Source organism: Mucor velutinosus, assembly GCF_035048745.1.
Source record: "Mucor velutinosus strain NIH1002 chromosome Unknown tig00000165, whole genome shotgun sequence".
NCBI lineage: Eukaryota > Fungi > Mucoromycota > Mucoromycetes > Mucorales > Mucoraceae > Mucor > Mucor velutinosus.
The window spans coordinates 565,610-586,229 of NW_027041913.1; the positions used below are offsets into that span (position 1 = coordinate 565,610).

General features: G+C 41.7%; 9 protein-coding genes across 9 annotated transcripts; 5 read left to right on the forward strand and 4 right to left on the reverse strand.

Moving 5' to 3' along the window:
- Positions 1 to 161: 161 nt before the first annotated feature.
- Positions 162 to 1,214, reverse strand: ATC70_003117 (uncharacterized protein; the record flags this gene model as incomplete). Its single annotated transcript, XM_064822483.1, has 1 exon — positions 162 to 1,214. One exon carries the CDS (start codon positions 1,212 to 1,214, stop codon positions 162 to 164), a length of 1,053 nt encoding a protein of 350 aa, XP_064679083.1.
- An 18-nt stretch (positions 1,215 to 1,232) lies between these two features.
- On the reverse strand, positions 1,233 to 3,783 carry ATC70_003118 (uncharacterized protein; the record flags this gene model as incomplete). Its single annotated transcript, XM_064822484.1, has 2 exons — positions 1,233 to 2,758; positions 2,805 to 3,783. The coding sequence occupies 2 exons, from the start codon at positions 3,781 to 3,783 to the stop codon at positions 1,233 to 1,235; spliced, it is 2,505 nt and encodes an 834-aa protein (XP_064679084.1).
- A 185-nt stretch (positions 3,784 to 3,968) lies between these two features.
- Positions 3,969 to 4,379, reverse strand: ATC70_003119 (uncharacterized protein; the record flags this gene model as incomplete). The annotated part of the gene is made up of 1 exon (XM_064822485.1): positions 3,969 to 4,379. One exon carries the CDS (start codon positions 4,377 to 4,379, stop codon positions 3,969 to 3,971), a length of 411 nt encoding a protein of 136 aa, XP_064679085.1.
- Positions 4,380 to 4,419: 40 nt separating this feature from the next.
- On the reverse strand, positions 4,420 to 5,392 carry ATC70_003120 (uncharacterized protein; the record flags this gene model as incomplete). Its single annotated transcript, XM_064822486.1, has 2 exons — positions 4,420 to 4,591; positions 4,653 to 5,392. The coding sequence occupies 2 exons, from the start codon at positions 5,390 to 5,392 to the stop codon at positions 4,420 to 4,422; spliced, it is 912 nt and encodes a 303-aa protein (XP_064679086.1).
- Positions 5,393 to 6,181: 789 nt separating this feature from the next.
- Positions 6,182 to 7,449, forward strand: ATC70_003121 (uncharacterized protein; the record flags this gene model as incomplete). Its single annotated transcript, XM_064822487.1, has 6 exons — positions 6,182 to 6,190; positions 6,240 to 6,505; positions 6,569 to 6,639; positions 6,693 to 7,127; positions 7,184 to 7,353; positions 7,411 to 7,449. 6 exons carry the CDS (start codon positions 6,182 to 6,184, stop codon positions 7,447 to 7,449), a joined length of 990 nt encoding a protein of 329 aa, XP_064679087.1.
- Positions 7,450 to 10,446: 2,997 nt separating this feature from the next.
- On the forward strand, positions 10,447 to 12,045 carry ATC70_003122 (uncharacterized protein; the record flags this gene model as incomplete). The annotated part of the gene is made up of 1 exon (XM_064822488.1): positions 10,447 to 12,045. One exon carries the CDS (start codon positions 10,447 to 10,449, stop codon positions 12,043 to 12,045), a length of 1,599 nt encoding a protein of 532 aa, XP_064679088.1.
- Positions 12,046 to 15,517: 3,472 nt separating this feature from the next.
- Positions 15,518 to 16,758, forward strand: ATC70_003123 (uncharacterized protein; the record flags this gene model as incomplete). The annotated part of the gene is made up of 5 exons (XM_064822489.1): positions 15,518 to 15,538; positions 15,595 to 15,681; positions 15,735 to 15,827; positions 15,892 to 16,587; positions 16,660 to 16,758. 5 exons carry the CDS (start codon positions 15,518 to 15,520, stop codon positions 16,756 to 16,758), a joined length of 996 nt encoding a protein of 331 aa, XP_064679089.1.
- A 239-nt stretch (positions 16,759 to 16,997) lies between these two features.
- On the forward strand, positions 16,998 to 17,891 carry ATC70_003124 (uncharacterized protein; the record flags this gene model as incomplete). The annotated part of the gene is made up of 2 exons (XM_064822490.1): positions 16,998 to 17,064; positions 17,128 to 17,891. The coding sequence occupies 2 exons, from the start codon at positions 16,998 to 17,000 to the stop codon at positions 17,889 to 17,891; spliced, it is 831 nt and encodes a 276-aa protein (XP_064679090.1).
- Positions 17,892 to 18,843: 952 nt separating this feature from the next.
- Positions 18,844 to 20,378, forward strand: ATC70_003125 (uncharacterized protein; the record flags this gene model as incomplete). Its single annotated transcript, XM_064822491.1, has 4 exons — positions 18,844 to 19,054; positions 19,121 to 19,235; positions 19,330 to 19,898; positions 19,954 to 20,378. The coding sequence occupies 4 exons, from the start codon at positions 18,844 to 18,846 to the stop codon at positions 20,376 to 20,378; spliced, it is 1,320 nt and encodes a 439-aa protein (XP_064679091.1).
- Between the last annotated feature and the right edge of the window lie 242 nt (positions 20,379 to 20,620).

Consider the following 20,620-nt stretch of genomic DNA (forward strand, 5'->3'; position numbering starts at 1 on the left):
TTTTTTTTTAAAAAAAAAATTGTTTTCATTGATTGCTCCGTGTAAGTAGGTCCCTAGGGCACTACCAAGAGGCGGGCGCAATTGTTATGATATTCAATTATATTTAAGATTAAGCGATAGATGACAGGAACAGATGATAGATGACAATTGTGATTAGAGAATTACAATTGTTTGTGAATTTCAGTTTGGGCATGTAGTTGAAGGAGCTCGTTCTTGATCTGCTGGACCACATCGATCCATGTAAATGGAGTCGAGTGAAAGATCATACGAACTTGAGCTCGCCAAATGTTGCCCAGTGTTACCAGTACGGCCATGTGAGCAGTGGTGTACGATTTGGAGACATATTTGATGTTTTCAAAGTCAAGAGAGGAACAGGCTTGGATAACATCACCAATCGAAACGGTTGGCCACAAGAATTCAAAGATGATAGCTTTCCAGATGGATACCTTACTGGAACAGAGGAAAAGCAAGTGTACAGCATTTTCTTCGTTACCACAGATCGGGCAGAGAGGTGATTCAGCTATCTCAAAGTAGTGTAGCAGGCGTTTGGTCGGGATGGTGTGGGTGAGGAAGCGATAGATGACATTACGGTGGACAAGGTTCAGGGACAGAGACCAGAAGAAATTCCAGTTGGACCTGGCGATGCTGGAGGTGTGAGCCTCGATGCATGCTGTGCGGAATGTTCTGGTTGAAATCTGTCGAGTGATGCCTTGCTGGCTGTTGAAGTCATAGGAGTCAATGAACGGTTTGAAGGAGATGTCGGTTGTGCGGTTGGTGCCATCCTGAGGGGGTTGTAGCATGAGGTTAAAGTACGGTTGGATATGTACTTTGTTCTCGTTGATTTGCTTCAGGATTTTCTTGCAAGCGCGTCGAATGTCAGCTGGGATGGTTGGTGCTTTTCGTGCTTCGAGTTGCAGAGGTTGGTCAGGATTGGGTTGATAGAGATCCTTTACTTGCAACTGAGTGGCCCTAATCGGCATTTTGGAGACAATAACAGACGGCTGCTGAATGGTTTTGACAGGTAGGATTAAGGCGGTAGCAATGTTGAGGTGAACTGGTTCGTGGATGCGTTTGAGGCGGTCAACTGATTTGTAGATCATTGTTACCGTGTTGGTGCGTTGTTTGGTGAGACCAGTGGTTCGTGTGAGGGGAAAGAGCAACGGAACCTGCACATGCGTACTCTGATTTTGCTTATTCACTAGCATGACCAGCATGAGATCTAGGATGTGGGGCTAGTCAGAGGGATGGAGGAGCGGTTGAACCCAACGAAAGTATAGGGCTGATTGTTGCAGAGCAACATCCAGAACACCTAATCCACCTAATGGCTTCGGCTTGGTCCATGTGGCCCAGGGGATAACAGGAAAGATGCCTTTTCGTAGAAACTTGGTGCAAATGGACTGGATAGCTTGGACATTACTTTGAGCAAACGGAGTTACTCGTAGTACGTACCAGCATTTGGACAAAATCAAACTGTTGAGCACTGTAGCTTTGCCAACGACGGAGAGACTTCTTGCACTGTGGATTTTGGTAGCTGTCCGGAGATTGTCGACAAGACCACCGATAAATACTTCACGTTGTTGAACCGATTGCAGCAGAGGAAACCCGAGATAGATCACTGGATTGGAATCCATGTTGGATGTGAATTTTGTGATATTCATTTCTGAGAGTTGTGCTTGACAATATGACCATGTGTTTTGACCAGAGAGCGAGATAGCTTCGACCTTGTTGTAGTTAATCTTGGCATTGGTTGCATTGCAATAGACATCTAAGTGGTACTCGAGTCTTGCCAGATCAGGAAGGTCTTGAACAAATACAAAAGCATCGTCAGCGTAACATAGGATTTTTGACACATGAACTAAAGGGTCATTAGCATTATAGTTGGGATGGTCAGTTGCATACTGCATTTGATAGCCGTGGTATAATGGATCATTGAGAATAGACCGCAGAAAGGGTTCAATAGCCAAATTGTACAAAATAGAGGAAATGGGGTCACCTTGCTTTAAGCCTCGCAGCTTGGGAATATCATCAGTAAAGTAACCATTCACATTGATGCGCAAGAGATTTTGGCCCATCATGTTGATTATGCAGCGGACAAGATTAGCAGGGAAGCCATAAGTAATGAGTGCAGTTTGAAGGTACGAGAGGTTAACTCGATCGTACGCTTTTTCCTGATCAAGACTAAGGCCAATTGCTTTGGGCATTTGGTGTATCACATTGTTCTTCTTGGCCAAGTTCATGGTTCGTTCAGCATCTTCCATTATGACCTGACACCGCAGAGCGTTTTGGGCAATGAACCGCCCAGGTACGAAGCCCGCTTGGTTCTCGCTGATCAGTTGCTTAGCGACTTCCATCATTCGATGATTAAGCAAACGTGTCAAGAGTTTGTAGTCAGTGTTGCAGAGGGAGATAGGTCTATAATTTGCCATGTCATTGGGGTCATTCTTCTTGTAGACCGTGGTGATGAGAGAGTGGAGGGGTGGGAACTTGAGAATCAGCCGGAGGAGTTGGTAAGGGATGCCATCGCTGCCGGGAGACGCAAATTTAGGCGATCTTTTACATTCAAACAACAAATCATCTAGCTCTACTGGTAGTTCGAGGAGTGATTGCTGTTCATCGTCAAGTTGCATGTCAGGTGTGATTTGATCCAACAATAGCCGCATTGATCTGGCATCGGGTGGAGTTGGTGTGTACAAATTCGTGTAAAAGCTGCCAGCGATCTCGCTCATAGTACCTTGATCAGAATGCAATTCTTGAGTAACTGGATGCCTCAGTTGTTTCAATTGACGTTGATTCTGTCTAGATACGGTGAGTTTCTTCAAGAACCCAGCATTTTTCTCTCCATTTTCTCCCTAATTTGAGGTCTTCAATTTTGGCGATAGAGTCTTGTAACGCACCAATTTGTTGGTTGATGGTGTCTAGCCCTTGAAATATCAGTCCCCGGTTCTTCTTTGCTCGCATACACTGATTCCGTTTTGCTTGTAACGTCTTCAGTGCCTTTCTACGCCAGTTGACTTCTTCCAGTTGGAATTGTCGGACATGCTCCTTAAACTCGTCTTTGATCCAGTCCCAGATCTCTTGAGGGGATTGGGTGGCTGTCTTGAGCTCAACTTGCGGCTGTAGACCTTGCAAGAAGATCACCAATTCACGACGAAACTTGTGGTTGTTGGCCAAAAAGGGATTGCATTTGTAGGCGCCAGGCCCCTGTGTTGCATCCTTTTGCAGTTGTAGAGTAATGACCAGCATTTCATGATCTGTCCATGTCGAGTTCATAAACTCCTGGGTACACTCTGTAACTGTTCCATAGGAAGTGTTGTTGCAGAAGATGTAGTCCAAGATGTAATGGAGATTGTTGGATCCATGAAAAGTGGCGCTCTTGTTTTCCCAAAAGCAATCGATGAAATGTTCCTCCAATAAGGCTATCCATTCGACTGTAGTTGCTTCGACTGTTCCATTAGATCGGCGAGACTCATATTTGTAGTTGAAATCTCCCAAAATAATCATGTTGTTCTGAATAGTTGTAATCTTGTGTATCAAGAATCTGTGTTGCATCAATTCCGTGTAGAATTCCACATTGTCTTTTCTTGATGCTGCTTTTCCATATATGTTGAGTATTGTGGCTATGGAGTTGGAGGAGTTTGGTTCCTCTTCCGTCGCATAATGTACGTGTGTTAGTATAAATTTATCATCGATGCCAGTGTCAGTGGGTGTAATAATGTATCTGTTGTTAAGTGATATGATTCCGCAATGTTTGGTGTAGGCGCTGGACTTGCTGGAAAACTGCATATCTAAAGTGTCTTGAGTATCTTTTTTGTCAGCATGAGATTCCTGGATGGCAAGAATATCAATGTCTGATGTTTTGAGGTATTTTATGGATTTTTTTTTCTGCGTTTTTTGTGTTTTTGTGTGTCAGACCACGACAGTTGAGAGTCGCAATCCGCAATCGATGATTAGGTGCTCTAATCATCATATTATTCTAAGTGTTGAGGGTTAGACTGAGCAGTTTCTGGTGTTTCCTGCCCTTGGGAGTTGTCTGAAGCTCCTTTGCCGTCCTTGTCGGTGTCAGTGTTGAATTTGCTGGCTGCGCTGCCTCTGGTGAAGCGCCTGGTGAGATAGGCGCACTGTTCCTGCTCCATTCTGAGCTTTTTGCCATCTCTGCCATCTTCCAGATCTGGTCGTTCTTGAATGAGAGGCTCCTTCATACTGTCACCAGGCATAAATTGCTTGATCAGCTCTTGTCCATTCAGAGTTGATTCAGCTGCATTGGATGATGTCAATGTTTGCGTGTTGTTGGCAGATGTCTGTGCGCTCGCAGCATATGCATTTGGTGTAACGCCATCATTGTTACTTTTGGGTTGAGGAGCGGGAGAATCAATATTCATGTTGTCCTCATCAGTACCTTCTTCCTCCTCCTTGGTGGGTTCAGGCTTGTTGCTTCTTGACTGACTCAGTGTCTGTGGTTTCCTGGGTCTTGACTACTACCACTCTAGGGCCAATGGGAGGGTTGGGCTCTCGGGGAATGATGGGAGTAGGTACCTTGCGATCTTTCCTGGAGATCGTAGTGGGCTTCTTGTTGGGGGGTGTCAGTGTTATCCTGTCTAGGGCAGTTGCGACTGACATATCCATGTTGATTGCAGTTGTAGCATTGCGTGTACCTCTTGGCATCAGGACAATCGGCTTTGCAATGATCCGGTTTTTGACAGAGACGACAAAAATCTGGCATATCTTGCCATTTGAGAAGGACCTGACGGTTGGTGCCATTATCCAATCTGAAGTAGATAATTCGATCCAAGATTTCATACGCAGGTTCGTCTGGCTTGGGGGTGATGTTCAGAGTGGCATAGCCTTGTCCGACGTAGTCGCCCTGAGTGAAGGAGATGCCATAGCCCAAGACTTCTCCAAAATGTGACAGTCTATCTTTGATCAAAGATTTCAGGACAGGAACTGGCTCCATGGGTAGTCTGTCTAAACGAACATTAACTATAGTATCATTAGCTGGAAGAGAGGGGAAACCCTTGACAAAGGCTTCATCCGTCAGATTGAAGCCCTGCAGGATTGCGATGTGGCCAGGGCTGTCGTGGATCCAACATGTTTCCATGATCTCTCGATTCATATACTTGCGAGTGCGAGATACTTTGCCGATATAATCGTTGTAGCCTTTTCTGAGATGAGCATCTTTGTTGAATGCTTGCAGAGCCTCTCGTAAGAGCTGTTGATTAGGCAAACCTGTAATGTCGATGAGCACCGAGTTGTCTTCAATGCCCTTGAGGAAGGGTCGAACCATTTCCACACTTTTGCTGACGGTGGCGTCCTCGGTCATCAGAGACTGATTCGATTCACTGGTGGCGGTGGGAGGTGTGATGGGTGTCTTTACGATCGTTGGATTGAAGGTCATCGTTGTATGCTTGATGCCCTTCGTTATCTTTGCCCATGATGCGTCAACAACGGTATTTGTAGCCTTGGAGGTACTACTTTCGGTCGTTGAACCTGTTTTCTGTTTTTTTTTTTAGCGGAAAGAGCCATGCTCATGAGGTATCCCCTCATGGTTTTTGATGGATTTTTGGCCATGTTTTTTTTGGTCCCAAAAAAGCTGAGCAAAATAAATGCTAGCTGAAAGCAACTGTTTGGCGTTATTCTCACCATCTGAAAGAGCCTCTAGCGCGAGAAAATGCTGATCAAATACGCTCAAATTTGGCTGTGTTTTGCGTACTTTTGAGTGATAAGTGGTATTGTAATTATGCTGCCTGTTTGTATATGAATTGATCCCGTTTATGTAAGCGTAGAGCACTCCAAGGGAGTCAGATCCACAGCTGTAAGTAGTTAATCAAACCTATTCAAGTGTTATTGGATGATTTAAGAGTGAAAACTCAAGCTAATTCAATAGGATACTCGTGAATATCTTTTTATGAATTAGGTATGATAAATAGGGGAGAATACCAAACTTTATATCCATTGAGCTGCAATCAGCAGTGACCCAGTTGAATCAGAGGAGCTATAAGAATCAGGCTAGCAGCTGACAAACACGGATCAATCACAGCAATTCTTCTCCATCAGAGCAACAACAAATACAGTGTTTCAAAACGTAACACAGTTTTTACCCCTATTATTATGTATAAACGAAAGCATTATTCTCTCCTTTTTCACTGTTGTATAAGAAAAGCCTTGCATTTATCATTCAAATTTTATGACAAAAGTAAATCATCTTTATCAAAACAAATAATCATATATTGATAGACGTGTAGGGACCCTACGTATCACCATCTACTGGCGCTAGAAAGATAGGCGGCTTGACCAGTACAACACGCTCGCCCAACGTTAGCAATGTATTTTCTCACTTGAACAAAGTGAATCAAACGGCACCTTCGTTACAACCACATCGTTTGCATCGATATTCTTCTTCAGGGGCAGCGGCAGCAGGAGATGAATGGAGCGATGAGGATATCAATGGCACATACACACCGTATCCAACATCAGAATTCTACAAGAAGTACGAGCTGATGACAGAGTTGTATGATGTGTTGCATGTATCCTAAAGCAGACCACCTACTAACTGAACCACCTTATGGACTAGCATCAACTTGAAGAACCCCAACCATTGCCCTCTTGGGCTTTACATTATGCCCTCATCAGAAAACTTTAACGGTAAGAACATATACGAGCATCAAAAGACCTTTGTTGAAGGACGACTATTACAGTGTGGTACGGTGTTATCTTTGTGCATCAAGGCTACTACAGCTCAGGCGCATTCAAATTCAGAGTAGCCATTCCTGAAGCCTATCCAGAATACCCTCCATCTGTCACTTTTATCAGCGACATGTTTCATCCTTTGATTGATAGTGGAGGCAACCTCTCTCTTACGCAGCAGTTTCCAACATGGAGACCATGCGAGGATTACATATTCCATGTGCTGCATTATATCAAAAACATCTTCAAGAAGGCAGTGTTGGATAGACTGGTAGATAAACATTGCCCACAGAAAGAGCCTTATCGATTGTACAGGACAGACATCAAAACATTTACCAAGTTGGCCAAGCAATGTGCAGAATTATCCATTTCAGAATCGTATCTCTATGATCATTTCCCAGAGGATAACATGATTCGTTTTTCGCCCATCAGTGAATCGAAATATGGTATGTGCAGATAATGCATTCAAGTTTGGAGCAGCCTAATCAACTCTATACCACAGACATTTTCAGATCTCAAATACTAAAGAAAGCGAATCTGGATGATCCTTTCGAGCAAAACATGGAAAAAAAGCCATACCGTCTAGAAAAATTAACGATTGACGTAGAGCTCTCAAAGAAGTATGATACAGATGTTGTAGATGTGTTTGATAAGAAGATTAAGATTGGCGAGGTAGCATCTTTTTCCATGTAGATATTGATGATTCTAATTCTGTCAAATCAATTACAGGATACTGCAATTATCAACGTAGCTGAAAATAACGATTGAATTGTGTGATTCCTTCATCTTCTTGTTCCTGGATCCAGTAACACAGCCTTGAAAAGCCACTGCATTTGGACTGTTTAAACATGCAATTGCAATAAATTTTTTCTAAATCATGATATAAAATGACAGCTTGTTGCTCCGTTTCTTTCTTTTTCCTCTTCATCAAAGTTGTTACTACACTCATTGTAAAGGTAAAGTAGGCTTATTCAGTATGTATAGAGGTGATATAAGGATGCGGTTGAGCTACTGATGATACTCAAAGACATTTGCACGTCAGTCTGATACCAATGAAGATTGAATTAGCTATACCCAAATTTCTGATACTTAACGCATCTTTTTCATCTTTATACTACTTGATGTTGTATATTCCTATAACTAACAGCTTTTACATTTTAGGTATCCACCTGTACACTTTGTAATAATTAACCTTTAAATCAATAAAATTAATTGCTTTTTAACCTAAACTGTAAAATTTGTATCTTTAAACCTGTAATCAAAAGAGTCTCGTTGGGGAACGGCAGTTTGCTGGCAAACACGACCGAGATCATGACTTTGATCAACTCGAACCCCTCATGATCTCCATTTGAAGCACCTTGCTATACTTTAAGCTTTCGTGCTGTTTATTAAAAGTGGAGCTTCACTTGCAAGATGATTATAAGGCTTCCCATCACAGCTCAAATGATCAATAATCATGAAATCAGCCATTTTTAGACAACTCTGTAAACGCGACTAGCGTTTCAAACTTCCATAAGGCCACACAAACTGCCATGGAAAGGCAAAGCCTCATAAGATTGCCCTGAAAATCAACATTATCACTTGACTTTAGTATTAGACTGAATGGTAGCTTTTGCCCTTCATAAATCGGGAAGCCTTATTTGTATGGCAATCTATGCATCACGATACCGTTTTGCTTCAAATGCGTATGGTTAGTCTCACAGTGAATAGCGTCTTATGCGGTTCATTTTGAAATGATTTTGATTGTTCACAGAGCTAGGGCTTGTCGTCATTATCAACATTCAAGGCTTTTCTGGGCAGGACAAATGTGGCTAAAGTTATAGACGTGAACTATTGATATAACCACTCAAAATCAGTGCCTTGGAAATTGAGTAACGTAAGCAATTTTATAAATAAACAAGACTTGATTGATCCAGTTTAGTGCAGTGCTTGTGGGGAAAAAAAGAGGGGTAAATCATAACATCATTTACGGAAATGTATTGCTCTTTTGTTTAGGCAGAAATGAGTGGATCCTCCGAGTTTTTATTTTTAGCAAACAGGAGCACATCAACTGTTGCTTAGATGTTCAAGCATCGGGGGTTTACACGTTTTTTTTTTTTTTTTTTTTTTTTTTTTTTTTTTACGTTGCCTCTTGTTTGTAAACAATTGACTTGATGGGCTCTAAAATAATTTATATGCGCTCTCATACATTTACTTACATATGATACGGAACATCATCATACAAAATGAGGCATTTAAGGCTACAAAGAGGAAAATCAGTGATTCCGACAAGAATTTCACCTGATTCGATTGTTGATTTCAAAAAACCCAATAGCATGGCTTTTTAGCGAAGCAGACGACATTGCATAAGAATGTCATTGGCAATCGCTCCATACCAAATACCCTGAAACAAACAAGACCACACTGGACTACTAGACATATGAAATGCTGCAACATCTACCGCCATTTGCAATACATTGCACTGCCTGACTGCAACAACCTGTGCTGTTTCAATTAGGCATTGCTGAGTGTATCATCTTTACACTGTGCACTGCATCTATTGAATACTGTTGATGTTGCATGACAATGCACATACATTGCGTACAACACATGAACATTTAAACAAGTCGATGTATTATTGTAGAGCCATGAGAATGGAAATATGATAAAAACGAGTAAAATGTTCCTATCTGGAACTTTTTGCCACATCTAGCAAGTAGAAGCATTTGTAATGATGTGTGTCGTTTAGTTTTTTTTTTTTTTTTTTTTTTTTTTTTTTTTTTTTTTACCCGGTCAACTCAGTCAAAGAAGACATCACATCTTTTTGCATGTTGAGAAGGAAAAAGCGCTGAACATGGTTTCATTCAACTATTTAAAAGTAGGCTTGAGCTCTACAGCAACTCGGCGAAGAGGGTTCTCAAGAGATAGACAGGGTTTATTCTTCGTTTTTTCTGTTGTCCAATCTGAGATGATTACAGTGGCATACTTTTGATTTTGGAAGCAAAAGATTAGAGAGTGGAACTTTCCATTTGAAACAGTGCCTTTGATAAATAAGATTGATGGTGAGTGTGCATGTCCCTGGCAATCTACTAGACACTACAAATAAAGCATCATTCTGTTTGTAGATACAACAAACAAGATGATTTTAAGGGTTCATTTTAATCTATGATTTATAGTTTAAAGTGTTCACCTGAGATTGAATGCGTGAGTATATATTATCATGGCCAATGTCTGTTCCAATCTCGACTCGTGTGATATAAACCATCATCGGTAGAAGTGTACAGCCATCCAAGAGTATTATATAATCTGTAGGGTTGAACAACAATGTTCACATCGACCTCTAAAAGGAAACTTCGAGGTGATCTCGCGTGAGTGATAGCTTACCTTTCATCATTGGCTCTGGGCATTTTTTTTCTGTCTAATAGCGATCTAGTGTGGATATTTGATGAACACCCATTGACTAGCGAATCCGAAACATTTCGTCTAATGAACATTGGTCCTCAAGACTCTCTCAATCCGACTTATCTTATCCAATCCGACCTACCCGCTACAACCCGTAACACAAAAACTTTTCGTATATAAATACAAGGATTTGCCTCCTCCAAGATCTTCTAATTGAATCTGTTTTCTCACTGTCTTTTTGCTTTTTGTTCATTTACAACAATACCCCATCTTTACCTTGTTCTTCAAAAGACTTTTTTTTCCAGTGAAAAAGCACCTTTAACCAACAAAAATTTCAACATTAGCTAATTTCCAACAACATTTACATACATTCTCGCTGAAACCATGGCTTCTTTAACTATCGCAAGTGGCAAGGACAATTACTTTGAGAATGAATATCGTCCCTCCGGGCAATATTTCACAGACGAACCTATTCCTAGATCGGCCTCACCTGACTGTCTCGAAATAATCCCAACGCACCCCCATGATACAAAATGTCCTTCACTCACTACCGGCAGAGAGGGATCAAATGATACCATTTCTTCCTCATCATCATCGCTTACAAATTTACCATCTACACCGGTGCCTCCCGAAATCAAGGTGCAAGCTGTAAAGCCCATTCCTGTAAAGAAACACTCCAAAAGACTCAGCAATGTATTCAGTGGTAGCCTGTTTGGTGGTCTGAAGATGACACCTGCCTCTGCCTCGCCAAATGACTCAGTCCTCAATTCACCCACTGATATCAACAGAAGACGACAAAGCGGCAACTCTTCTATTCACAGCTCAAACAGCTCTGTAGGCAGCACTGCTAGCAAGTTTGGCAAGTCCTTCTCTCGTATGATGTCTGGTTCTTTCAAAAAGACACCTCAAGATATGACTTGCGGTTCATTGGGCGTTGTACCTTTGTTGTCTGACAAATATGGCGACTATGTTAAACCTGAGCATCGTTCCACTAAGGGAATGGGGTCTACTTCCAAGAAGAACATTGCTAGTGGTGCTACTGCTGTTATCCGTCTGGTGCGACAAAGAGCAGGTGGTCGTATCTTGGCCGTCAAGGAATTCAAGAAGCGTGATAAATCTGAAGCCGAGCGTGATTATCAGAAACGTATGTTGAACGAATACTGCATCAGCAAGTCTGCCTCCAATTGCCCTTATATCGTCAATACTCTAGATCTGGTCAAAGATGAAAAGAGCCGTTGGTGCGTCGTCATGGAATACTGTGCTGGTGGTGATGTATTCAACTTATTACATGAGAAACCAAATATGGCTCCTGATGATATCGCTTGCTTATTCAAGCAACTCTTGTTGGGTTTGCAGCATCTTCATAAACTCGGTATTGCCCATCGTGATATCAAGCCTGAAAACCTGGTCCTGACCTCAACTGGCACTCTCAAGATTGCTGATTTTGGTGTCGCTGAAGTAGTCCAAACCTGTTTTGAAAAAGACAGCCATTCTTGCACCAAATGGTGTGGCTCTGAGCCTTTCTGGTCGCCAGAAATGTGGAAGATTAAAGACGACAAGAGTCCTTATGATGGCAAAGCACTGGATGTGTGGAGTGCCGCTGCTACTTACTTTTGTATTCGTTTCCAACAATTACCCTTCACTGCTTCCTTCTTTACTGGTCGTCCAGGTGGTAAACCTCCTCAAGGATCTATGGTTGGCTCTCCTGCCGCTGTTGCTGCTCAAGCTGAAGATGGTGGTGATTTCGACTACAAACGTTACATTGAACAACGCCAAAAGCTGGAGCCTAGTGATTGTGATCTTTTCAAGAACTTTACTCAACCAGAACGTGAGTGTCTCGCGGGTATGATGGACCCCAACCCTGAAACTCGTTGGACCATCGAACAGGCTCTCGCTTGTCCTTGGATGTCTGATTTCGAAGTCTGCAAGGACGGCAAACTTACCAATGGCTACAACCATACTCATTGTATTCCAACTAAATAGATTTCTTTCATATTGTATTTTATTGTATTTCTTTATATTTTCTTCCTCCTCCATGTACTATATTGCTTCCCTTTCTCTCCTAGATTTATTTCATATATATATATAAAATGTGCTTTTTTTCTTTTTCTCGTCCCATAATCTGTACATGATAGCCCTGCTTTTTGTGTTACTTTTGTATCAGATAAACAGCACAAGGCCAATAATAAGTCGTAAACGATCAACATGTTTGTTACTCCAAAATGGAAGTTTGAGAATTGATAGACCTTCTTCTGTTTTTCTCTTGGAAGGAAATGAGGAAATTATTGCCTTCTTGCGTCTCATTCACAAGTTCCCACGAATTTTATTGTCTGATTCTCGAGAACTTTAAAATCTCAAAAGGAAATGCCTAGGTATGATAGTCTGCTGAGCAAAGGTCCCCTTTTTCTCCCAGTTGTGCTACTAAATCTGTCAATCAAAACGCAAATTCCCTTTATATGGTCAAAATCATATACTGTTTCGTACTTGTCTGTCTTTAAACACTAATTGATTCAATAACGAGTTGATGTAATTAAGTCGGGAGATACTGGATCTTTTACGACCTAAACCATGTGTTACGATGGCTCCCCACAAAAACAACCAGAGCTTAATTTTCTATGCTCCGTATAGACCATGAGCCATAAAAATGTCGTCAGTCATGATCTAATGAACTAATGCAAATCACAATCAACTTGCCTAGCCTTTTGGATATTGAATATACATTTTATTTGTTTGGGGTCGGGTCGCACGTTGTAGCATCGGTCCCTTGATCATGTAGTATACTGTGAAGCATTCAAAAAAAAAAAAAAAGTAGACAAACAAATCATATCCTTTCTAAAATTTAAAGAATTGAGTATCATACAAGATGAATAAACCACCGGCAAAGCCGGCATTGGGAAGGGGGTTTGGAGGAGGTGCTAAGCCCATCCATCAAGAACATAATGCATCTAATTCAACATTCGGTAACATTGACTTATGAGGCAGTTTTACCGTGGCGAAGTGAAGGTGAAAAGCCGTGGCAACTAAGCATCTAGCCCAACATTTGGTAATATTAATCTTAATGGGGGACTTTACCGTAACGAAGCCAAGATGAAAAACCATAGTATTCAAGCAGCAGATTTGGGGTTTCATTTCCTTTATTAAAATTAATAAGCTTACCAACAACATAACACATCAAAATTTGCAGGAATTAACCTTGACAAAATCAATATGCCTTCTATTCAAATTAGAAATTGTACAGGCTGCAGCACTGCCCTACCAGAAGACTTCAGCTACCAAAGATGTGGTTCATGCCGTGTAAATAACAGCTATAAGCAAAGCATAACCAAATTTGACAGCTTTCAAGCCTTCATATCTTGACATGTAGGCGACTATGAGCCACTGGAATAACGCCAAACAATTGTACTTGAGTAGTAGTAACTTCCTGACACCTTTGCTCAACTTTTTGAGTCAAAAAAAAATATGGCCAAAAATCGACCAAAAAGCATAAGGTACCCCTTATGCTTTTCATCGAAAATTAAACGATCGCATTTTTCACCTTGAAAATGAAGACTTTTACTATGGTATATCTTGAATCAAAATGTTTCTCTCGACCCAGAGCAACCTCTGAAACCACTGTTATGAGGCTTTCATATACAAAATATGGCTATTTTCGCTAAAAATCTCATTTCAAATTTTACCAAATTACTCAATAGTTTCATTCAAAACACCCATTACAATTAGCACCATTGGAAGCTCCTTGAAAAGCATTCTTAGAATGTATTAGGAAGTATCTGATGATAACCACAGTTCGTATAGTCAAATATCAAAAAATAAATTAAAGAAGTCGAAAATAGATAAAATCTGTCCAATCTTGAAGAGAAAAAAAAATCTGAGCTTTAAATATTTTTGGAGGCTGCTGCTGGCTGGCCCAACTGCCTTTCTAATGATGATAATGGTGATTGCGATACTGATTAAATGGGGACAATGGAGTTGAAAGGACGACTGAATAGCACGGATACTTTTCTTGGGAAGTTTTGTGCCATAAAGGGGTATTTTGCAATGACAATATCTTAAAAATGTCGCTGTAGATCTTCCACAAGTCCTGTATTTGCGCATGACCAGCTTTATGCGTTATTTTAAGAGCATCAGCTATCAGAAAATGGAATATTCTTTCATATCGTCTCAATAATAGGCTTCGTTTGATATCAGTATAAGCAAAAGGGTACCGAGGGAGATATCCCCACTCTTTCTTCTCCTGGATCTGATATAACCTTTCTGTTATTAATAATTGATTGTTTAAAATCTACTTGATATACCAAAATGTTATGATATCTGATTTCAAATGTCTTCGGCGAGATAGATCGGTTAGTGTGAGATGTACAATGGAATCCATTTAATCAAAGTGCAATTAAAGAGCTAGCGGGCCTCATCATTCCCATCAAATGTAACATTTGGCCATTGCAGGAGCACTTTTCTGCCAAGATGGCACCCAGAGTACGTCGTGAAAATTTTGAATTTCTATGTTTCCGATTTACTTGAGCACCCCATACAAGGCGCGGCAAACAGAGAAAAGACTGTTTTCTTATGCATCCTACGAGAGACATGTCCAGTCTTAGCACAAGTTCTCACACACTACTATTCAACGCTGTTGGGAGTGCCCCACATCAAACAGTTATCTACTTTTTCCCGGTGCTAGAGGTCCCATCTTTGCATCGACTTTGATAAGCAATCAGATAGCCACGTTGTCGATGATCCGAGCCAATTTCTTGCCTGCGTCGTCGCTGACATCCTTCGTAACCCAGAGATAATCCATAATGTTTTCAGAAGAGGGGCCATCATCGCTTAACTTCTCATTTGTAATATTTGCTCGTTGCTTAGGATAATGACTCTTAGTTTATACAAGCTAATGCACTCTCAAATCTCGCCCTTGGCCATGCTGTTTAGTGCTGTTGCAAACCGATCATTGAATAACACTGCCAATGCGTAGTCTTCGTAGAGTAGCCCTCGCCTTTAAGCACCTGATACTACATGTCATCGGAACAGCAGAGCCCAACAACCATGAATAAGGACATATAGGCATGTCCGTTGTAGAAAAAAAAAAAAAAAAAAAAAAAAAAAAAGACTCGAAAAAACTGAATGTCCTGGCCAAGCAGCGATCAGTGCGACTGACAACAAGAATTAAATGTGAACCATCAGATGTCAATCAACGATGCAATGATTAATGGACCCTAATTACCCAGCATAACATATCAAAGCACTGCGTTTGCATCTATACACCACAGCTTCAAGATGCGTCTCTACCCTTTCAATTTTATAGGCAATGCTAGACTTGCAGCATTGGACATGAGCCTGCCATGTTGCATGAACTCCAATTGCATCGTTCGTGACTCGTTCAGCTTTGATGGATGGAGGGGCGATTGCTTTGAAAATGAACAAGTCTCTCTTTTCACGTCCTAATAAACCAGATTAACAAAAAATGCAAGCTCCTGACTTTGAGGTATGTAGAAAAAGTGCTTTGAGAAGCTTTGTTTCTGAGCGCGCATGATGATTTAGGTTGCGTCTCCTCCTCCTGATGGCATTTCAGCACTCGCCTTTTCACCACAAGCTGATATTTTAGCTGTTCCTTCTTGGGATAATGCAGTATGTATTTGCAGTCGATGAACTGAACGATTGTACTCACTTCTATACCAAAGGTTCGATTGTATGAAGTTCAGCCAGATGGAACGACTATACCCAAAGCCTCTTACAATCATGAAGGACCTGTCTTTTGTGTTGACTGGTCCAAGGTAAAGCAAAGAGAAAAGCATGGGCATGGCTGATTTGCATGTGTCTAATCTCTCGCAACACTAGGATGGAGGCTCTGTTGTGTCTGGTGGAGCTGACAAGGCTGCACGCATGTACGATTTGGCCACTGGACAATCAGCGCAAGTAGCAGCTCACGACGAGCCTATTCGATGTGCAAAATTCCTGAATCAACAGGGCAACATTTTGGCTACCGGCAGTTGGGATAAAACCATCAAATACTGGGATTTGAGATCACCACAGCCCATAGGTGTAGCACAACTAGGCGAGCGATGCTATTCCATGGATACAAAGGGAGATCTCTTAGTTGCTGCCACTGCTGACAGAAAGATCCACATTTTCAACCTGAGCAATCCAACAACTGTGTACAAGCAGTGCATATCGCCACTGAAATGGCAAACCAGAACAGTGTCGTGTTTTATAGACGGAAAGGGATACGCGATTGGATCCATTGAAGGGCGCGTGGGTATTCAATACATTGATGAAAAGGACGCGGCCAAATGCTTCTCTTTCAAATGTCATCGAGATGAAACCAAAAATGTGTATTCCGTCAACGACATCTCATTTCACCCAATTTATGGCACGTTCTCAACAGCGGGTGCAGATGGAACCATCAGTTTCTGGGATAAAGATTCCAAGCAGAGATTAAAGACACTGCCCAGATCTACAGGTACGATTGCTTGCACGGCATTCAATCGTACTGGTAACATTTTTGCGTATGCTGTTAGTTACGATTGGACCAAGGTAAGATTTCACAACGTGGGTGTAGCAGAAATAAGGGGGAAGAGATGTTGATTTAATGCGTGTGTTTCTTAGGGCCATCAATTTCATGCCATTGAAGGTCAGGTCAACAAGATTATGCTCCACGCTGTAAACGATGAAGAAGCCAAGCCTCGAGCACCCATCAAACGATAAGATACATGTAAAATAGCACGCATTATTTAAAATATTCTGTAAATAAAGAAATGTTCAATCATAAGGCTCAGTGCAAAAGTCAATAGCATACTCCCTTCTCCAATGTCTCCTCTGCACACCGCATTGAAAGGGGGAATGCGTTTGTATATTCTACTTGATACAATCAGGAGGACATGTTTCTCTCTCTCTCTCTCTCTCTCTCTCTCTCTTCTTCTTCTTCTTCTTCTTCCTTCTCTAGAATGCGTCCTACATCTCTGTATTCGATACAAGCAGATCCATATCGCAACAGACGAGCCTCTACAAAAGGTAAATAGGTATAGACACAGAATACACTGCACGATATTCATCTAAACAGAACACTGTTTGCAGAGAACTCGCCTACAACACCACAATCGACGACACGGCTTATTTTCCAGCCAGAACCAGGAAGACAAAACTCGTATCTACCATACTCGAATCATGCGCCAGACTTTGTGCAATCAAGAGCCGAGCTCTATGTCGAAGAAGACGATACAGCAACCATTGCATCGTCCAGCCATCCCGTTGACATGATCAACGGAGAGCATGTGAGCCATATCCCTCACTTACATCACAGTCAATCCACCTCTTCACCGCACATCTCCCTCGCAGACAAATTTCGATACAAAAAGAAGCCCACCACACATAGAATTTGGATCATCCTCTTTAGCTGCTTGGGAACGCTGGGTGTGTTGGGATTGATCATCTACTTTTGCTGGCCACGACTACCGCAACTAGCCTTCAAGAGCGAAAAGGCAGAGCGCATTGGTGAACCTGCAGATTGGGGACCCAACCAACAGCCTTGGTTGCGAGTAGCTTGGAGGCTGAATGTGACATTAGATAATCAAGCTAATTTCGTGCCCACTCGAGTGAAGGATATCGAGTTCATTCTAATGGATCGAGATACACACCAGCCATTTGCGTGGTCTCGTACAGGGCCGTTGCATCTCGCACCACACAAGGAATCACTAGCGATGCTAGTCTTCCGTGTGGACTATGAGCCTCCCAATGTGAATGATACCACGTTCAAGAACCTGTACAATGCATGTGGGCCCCAGATGCCAACAGAGCCACCCGCATTAAATGTGACAATGCAGGCAGGTAGACATGAGTAGAGACAGGCGCATTGTGTGGCTAAAGCATGCTAATGTTGATTTTGTTGCTAGGCTGTTATTCATATTTCTGGCATCCTTTGGTCTTCCACGGTAACGGTCAATCCTCCGGATGCTGGAGGACTCTACTGTCCGTTCAATTAATAAAGCATTGTGCCTCTAAACCCGCCATGATCCAGTGAATGAGTTGGTCACTCGCTTCATTTCATGCACAAGACTCCTGTCAGTAATGAGAAGGATATAAGGATTAGGCGAAACAGCATGGTGTGCACTGTACAACATGGCCCAATCCATTTGAAATTTTAGATGTGCATTTTGAGGATCATATACAAATGGGATCAACAAGGCATTTTCAATAAGCGTCATTTGGCAAGCAACATTTATACTTTCACGCGCATGCAAGCTAGTGCCTATATAGGATCGTCTGATCAGGAATAAATCTGATTTGGCAATGCGCGCACCGCATGGGTAAACTTTAAGGATTCCACGTTACATGGATCAGAAATCACAAATACAAACGAGTTTAAAATATTTACCCTTTTTCAAGCGTGTATATGACAAATCCGATTGATATTTATAATCGAAAATCAACACATAAGGTAGAAAATCAAGTATATATCAGTACCGTATTGCATGTGCCCTTATTCTTACTTGTATACTCTCTTTTGCTTATTTTTCTCTCAAATCAAACAACATGATTGCCTCTTCTTACAGTTCGTTGTATCCTTCCACTCGATCTGACTTTCATGTGCGTCCTTCCGTCATGTCAAAGAGGTAATGGAATCGAATCACACCCAATGAAAATGGGTAAAAACCTTTTTCATTTTACAAAAGAGAAAAGAAAAAAAAAAAAAAAAAAAAAAAAAAGAGCAATGCATTTCCCTCTCTTTTCTCTCTCTCTCTCTCACACACACACACTTATCTCTGAGACATCTAACGCCCATTGTACAATAGAATGAACATGCTCTCCAATCCCATACAGCTTGTTCACACATCAGATTTCCACATCAACATAGAAAACGATCACATCATCCTGCATGGCAATGTCGATGAATCTGCTGGTGTCATGTTGAGAGGCTCTGTTGTGCTCAACTGTCATGAAACCACCAAAGTGAGATCCATCACACTCAAATTCATTGGCAAGGCCAAAGTAAACTGGACTGAAGGTAAGGAGGATCGAGATAAGATCCGGGAAATGCTGAATACACACATTGACACCACCACCTTGCTAGGTCTCGGTTCTCATCAACGTCATTATAAAGAGGAAAAGACCATCATCAAGCATGAGTGGAGTTTCTTACCGTCTAATCGCAAAACATACCATTTGCCCGAAGGTCATTACAAATGGTAAACTACAGAGCACTAATGGAAAGGATGGAAAACGCGGGAGATACACACACAGACATACTAAAGCAATTTTTTTTTTGTTGTTGTATGACAGGGATTTTGAATTACCTTTGCCTGGCGATCTTCCCGAGAGTGTTGAACATGATTTGGGCCAAGTGTACTATCGATTAAAAGCAGTAGTGGAGCGACCCACATTCTCCATGAACTACAATGACCGAAGGATGCTTCGAGTGTCCCGTGTACTACTGCCATCCTCACTGGAATTGACACAATCTCTGGTTATTTCTAATATCTGGGTTGACAAATTAAGCTATGACATTAGTGTTCCCAGCAAAGTGTTTAGTATGGGTAGCTTGATACCAATCACATTTGCGCTGGTGCCGATAGCGCAAGATTTACAAGTTAGATCAGTCTCATGTGTCTTGAAGGAGTATACAACGCTATCAGCAGAAGATCATTCAAAGATGGAGGGACGGGTGATAAAGCATCTACGGGACGAGAATTTTGCTTCTGGCCCTGATCCATGGACAAAGACAGAATTACTGCCTGTGCCAGACTGCACATCGCATTTGGTTCAGACAGACTCGCTATGCGATCTTATCAAAATTAAACATAAACTCAAGTTTACTGTATCACTCACCAATGCAGACGGACACATTTCAGGTATACATACAAAGTAATAGATCATGCAGTGTCGGAAAACTAACAGTGATCGCAGAGCTGAGGGCAGCTATTCCTGTTGTCATTGCAGAAATATCGCCAGAGGAGGATGAGAATGCATTGCCCGCTTATGAAGATGCGTGGAAATCTGCACCCTATGATCCACAGCAAGTCGCAGCATTGATTGCCAGAGGCGACTTACCGCCTTCTATTGCTATCTCTGCACCCAACGAAGCAGCAATTGGAGCCAACACCACCTTATCGTCTTCAGATACAGATGATGAGGATCACACCCGACCCAGCACACCCATCGGTAACACTGTGGCACCAGCAGACGGGGGTTTAACGCTTCCATGGCAGGGCATTGATCTCTCAAGGGTGCCATCCTACACCACGGCCATTCGATCCAATCGACTCTATAGCTTCTCTGGCTCATTGCCTGGTTATGATTCACTGGTGGCAGTACCAGGCCGTAGTGGATAATAAACGGATTTTTTCACAAAATGAGCAATGAAAATGTCTCAGTTTCAGTTGACTATCAATCCTGTCAGTTGTATGTGGCGAATGGAGTGGAAGAGGGGGGGGGGTATTCTTGCACACCCACACTACTTTTTTCATGAAACGCTTTTTTTTTCTTTCTTTTAAATTACATTATGCCTTTGTAAAGAAAGAAAGCCATCCTATTCATATAGTTATTTATACGCGCATCACATTTATCATTTTAC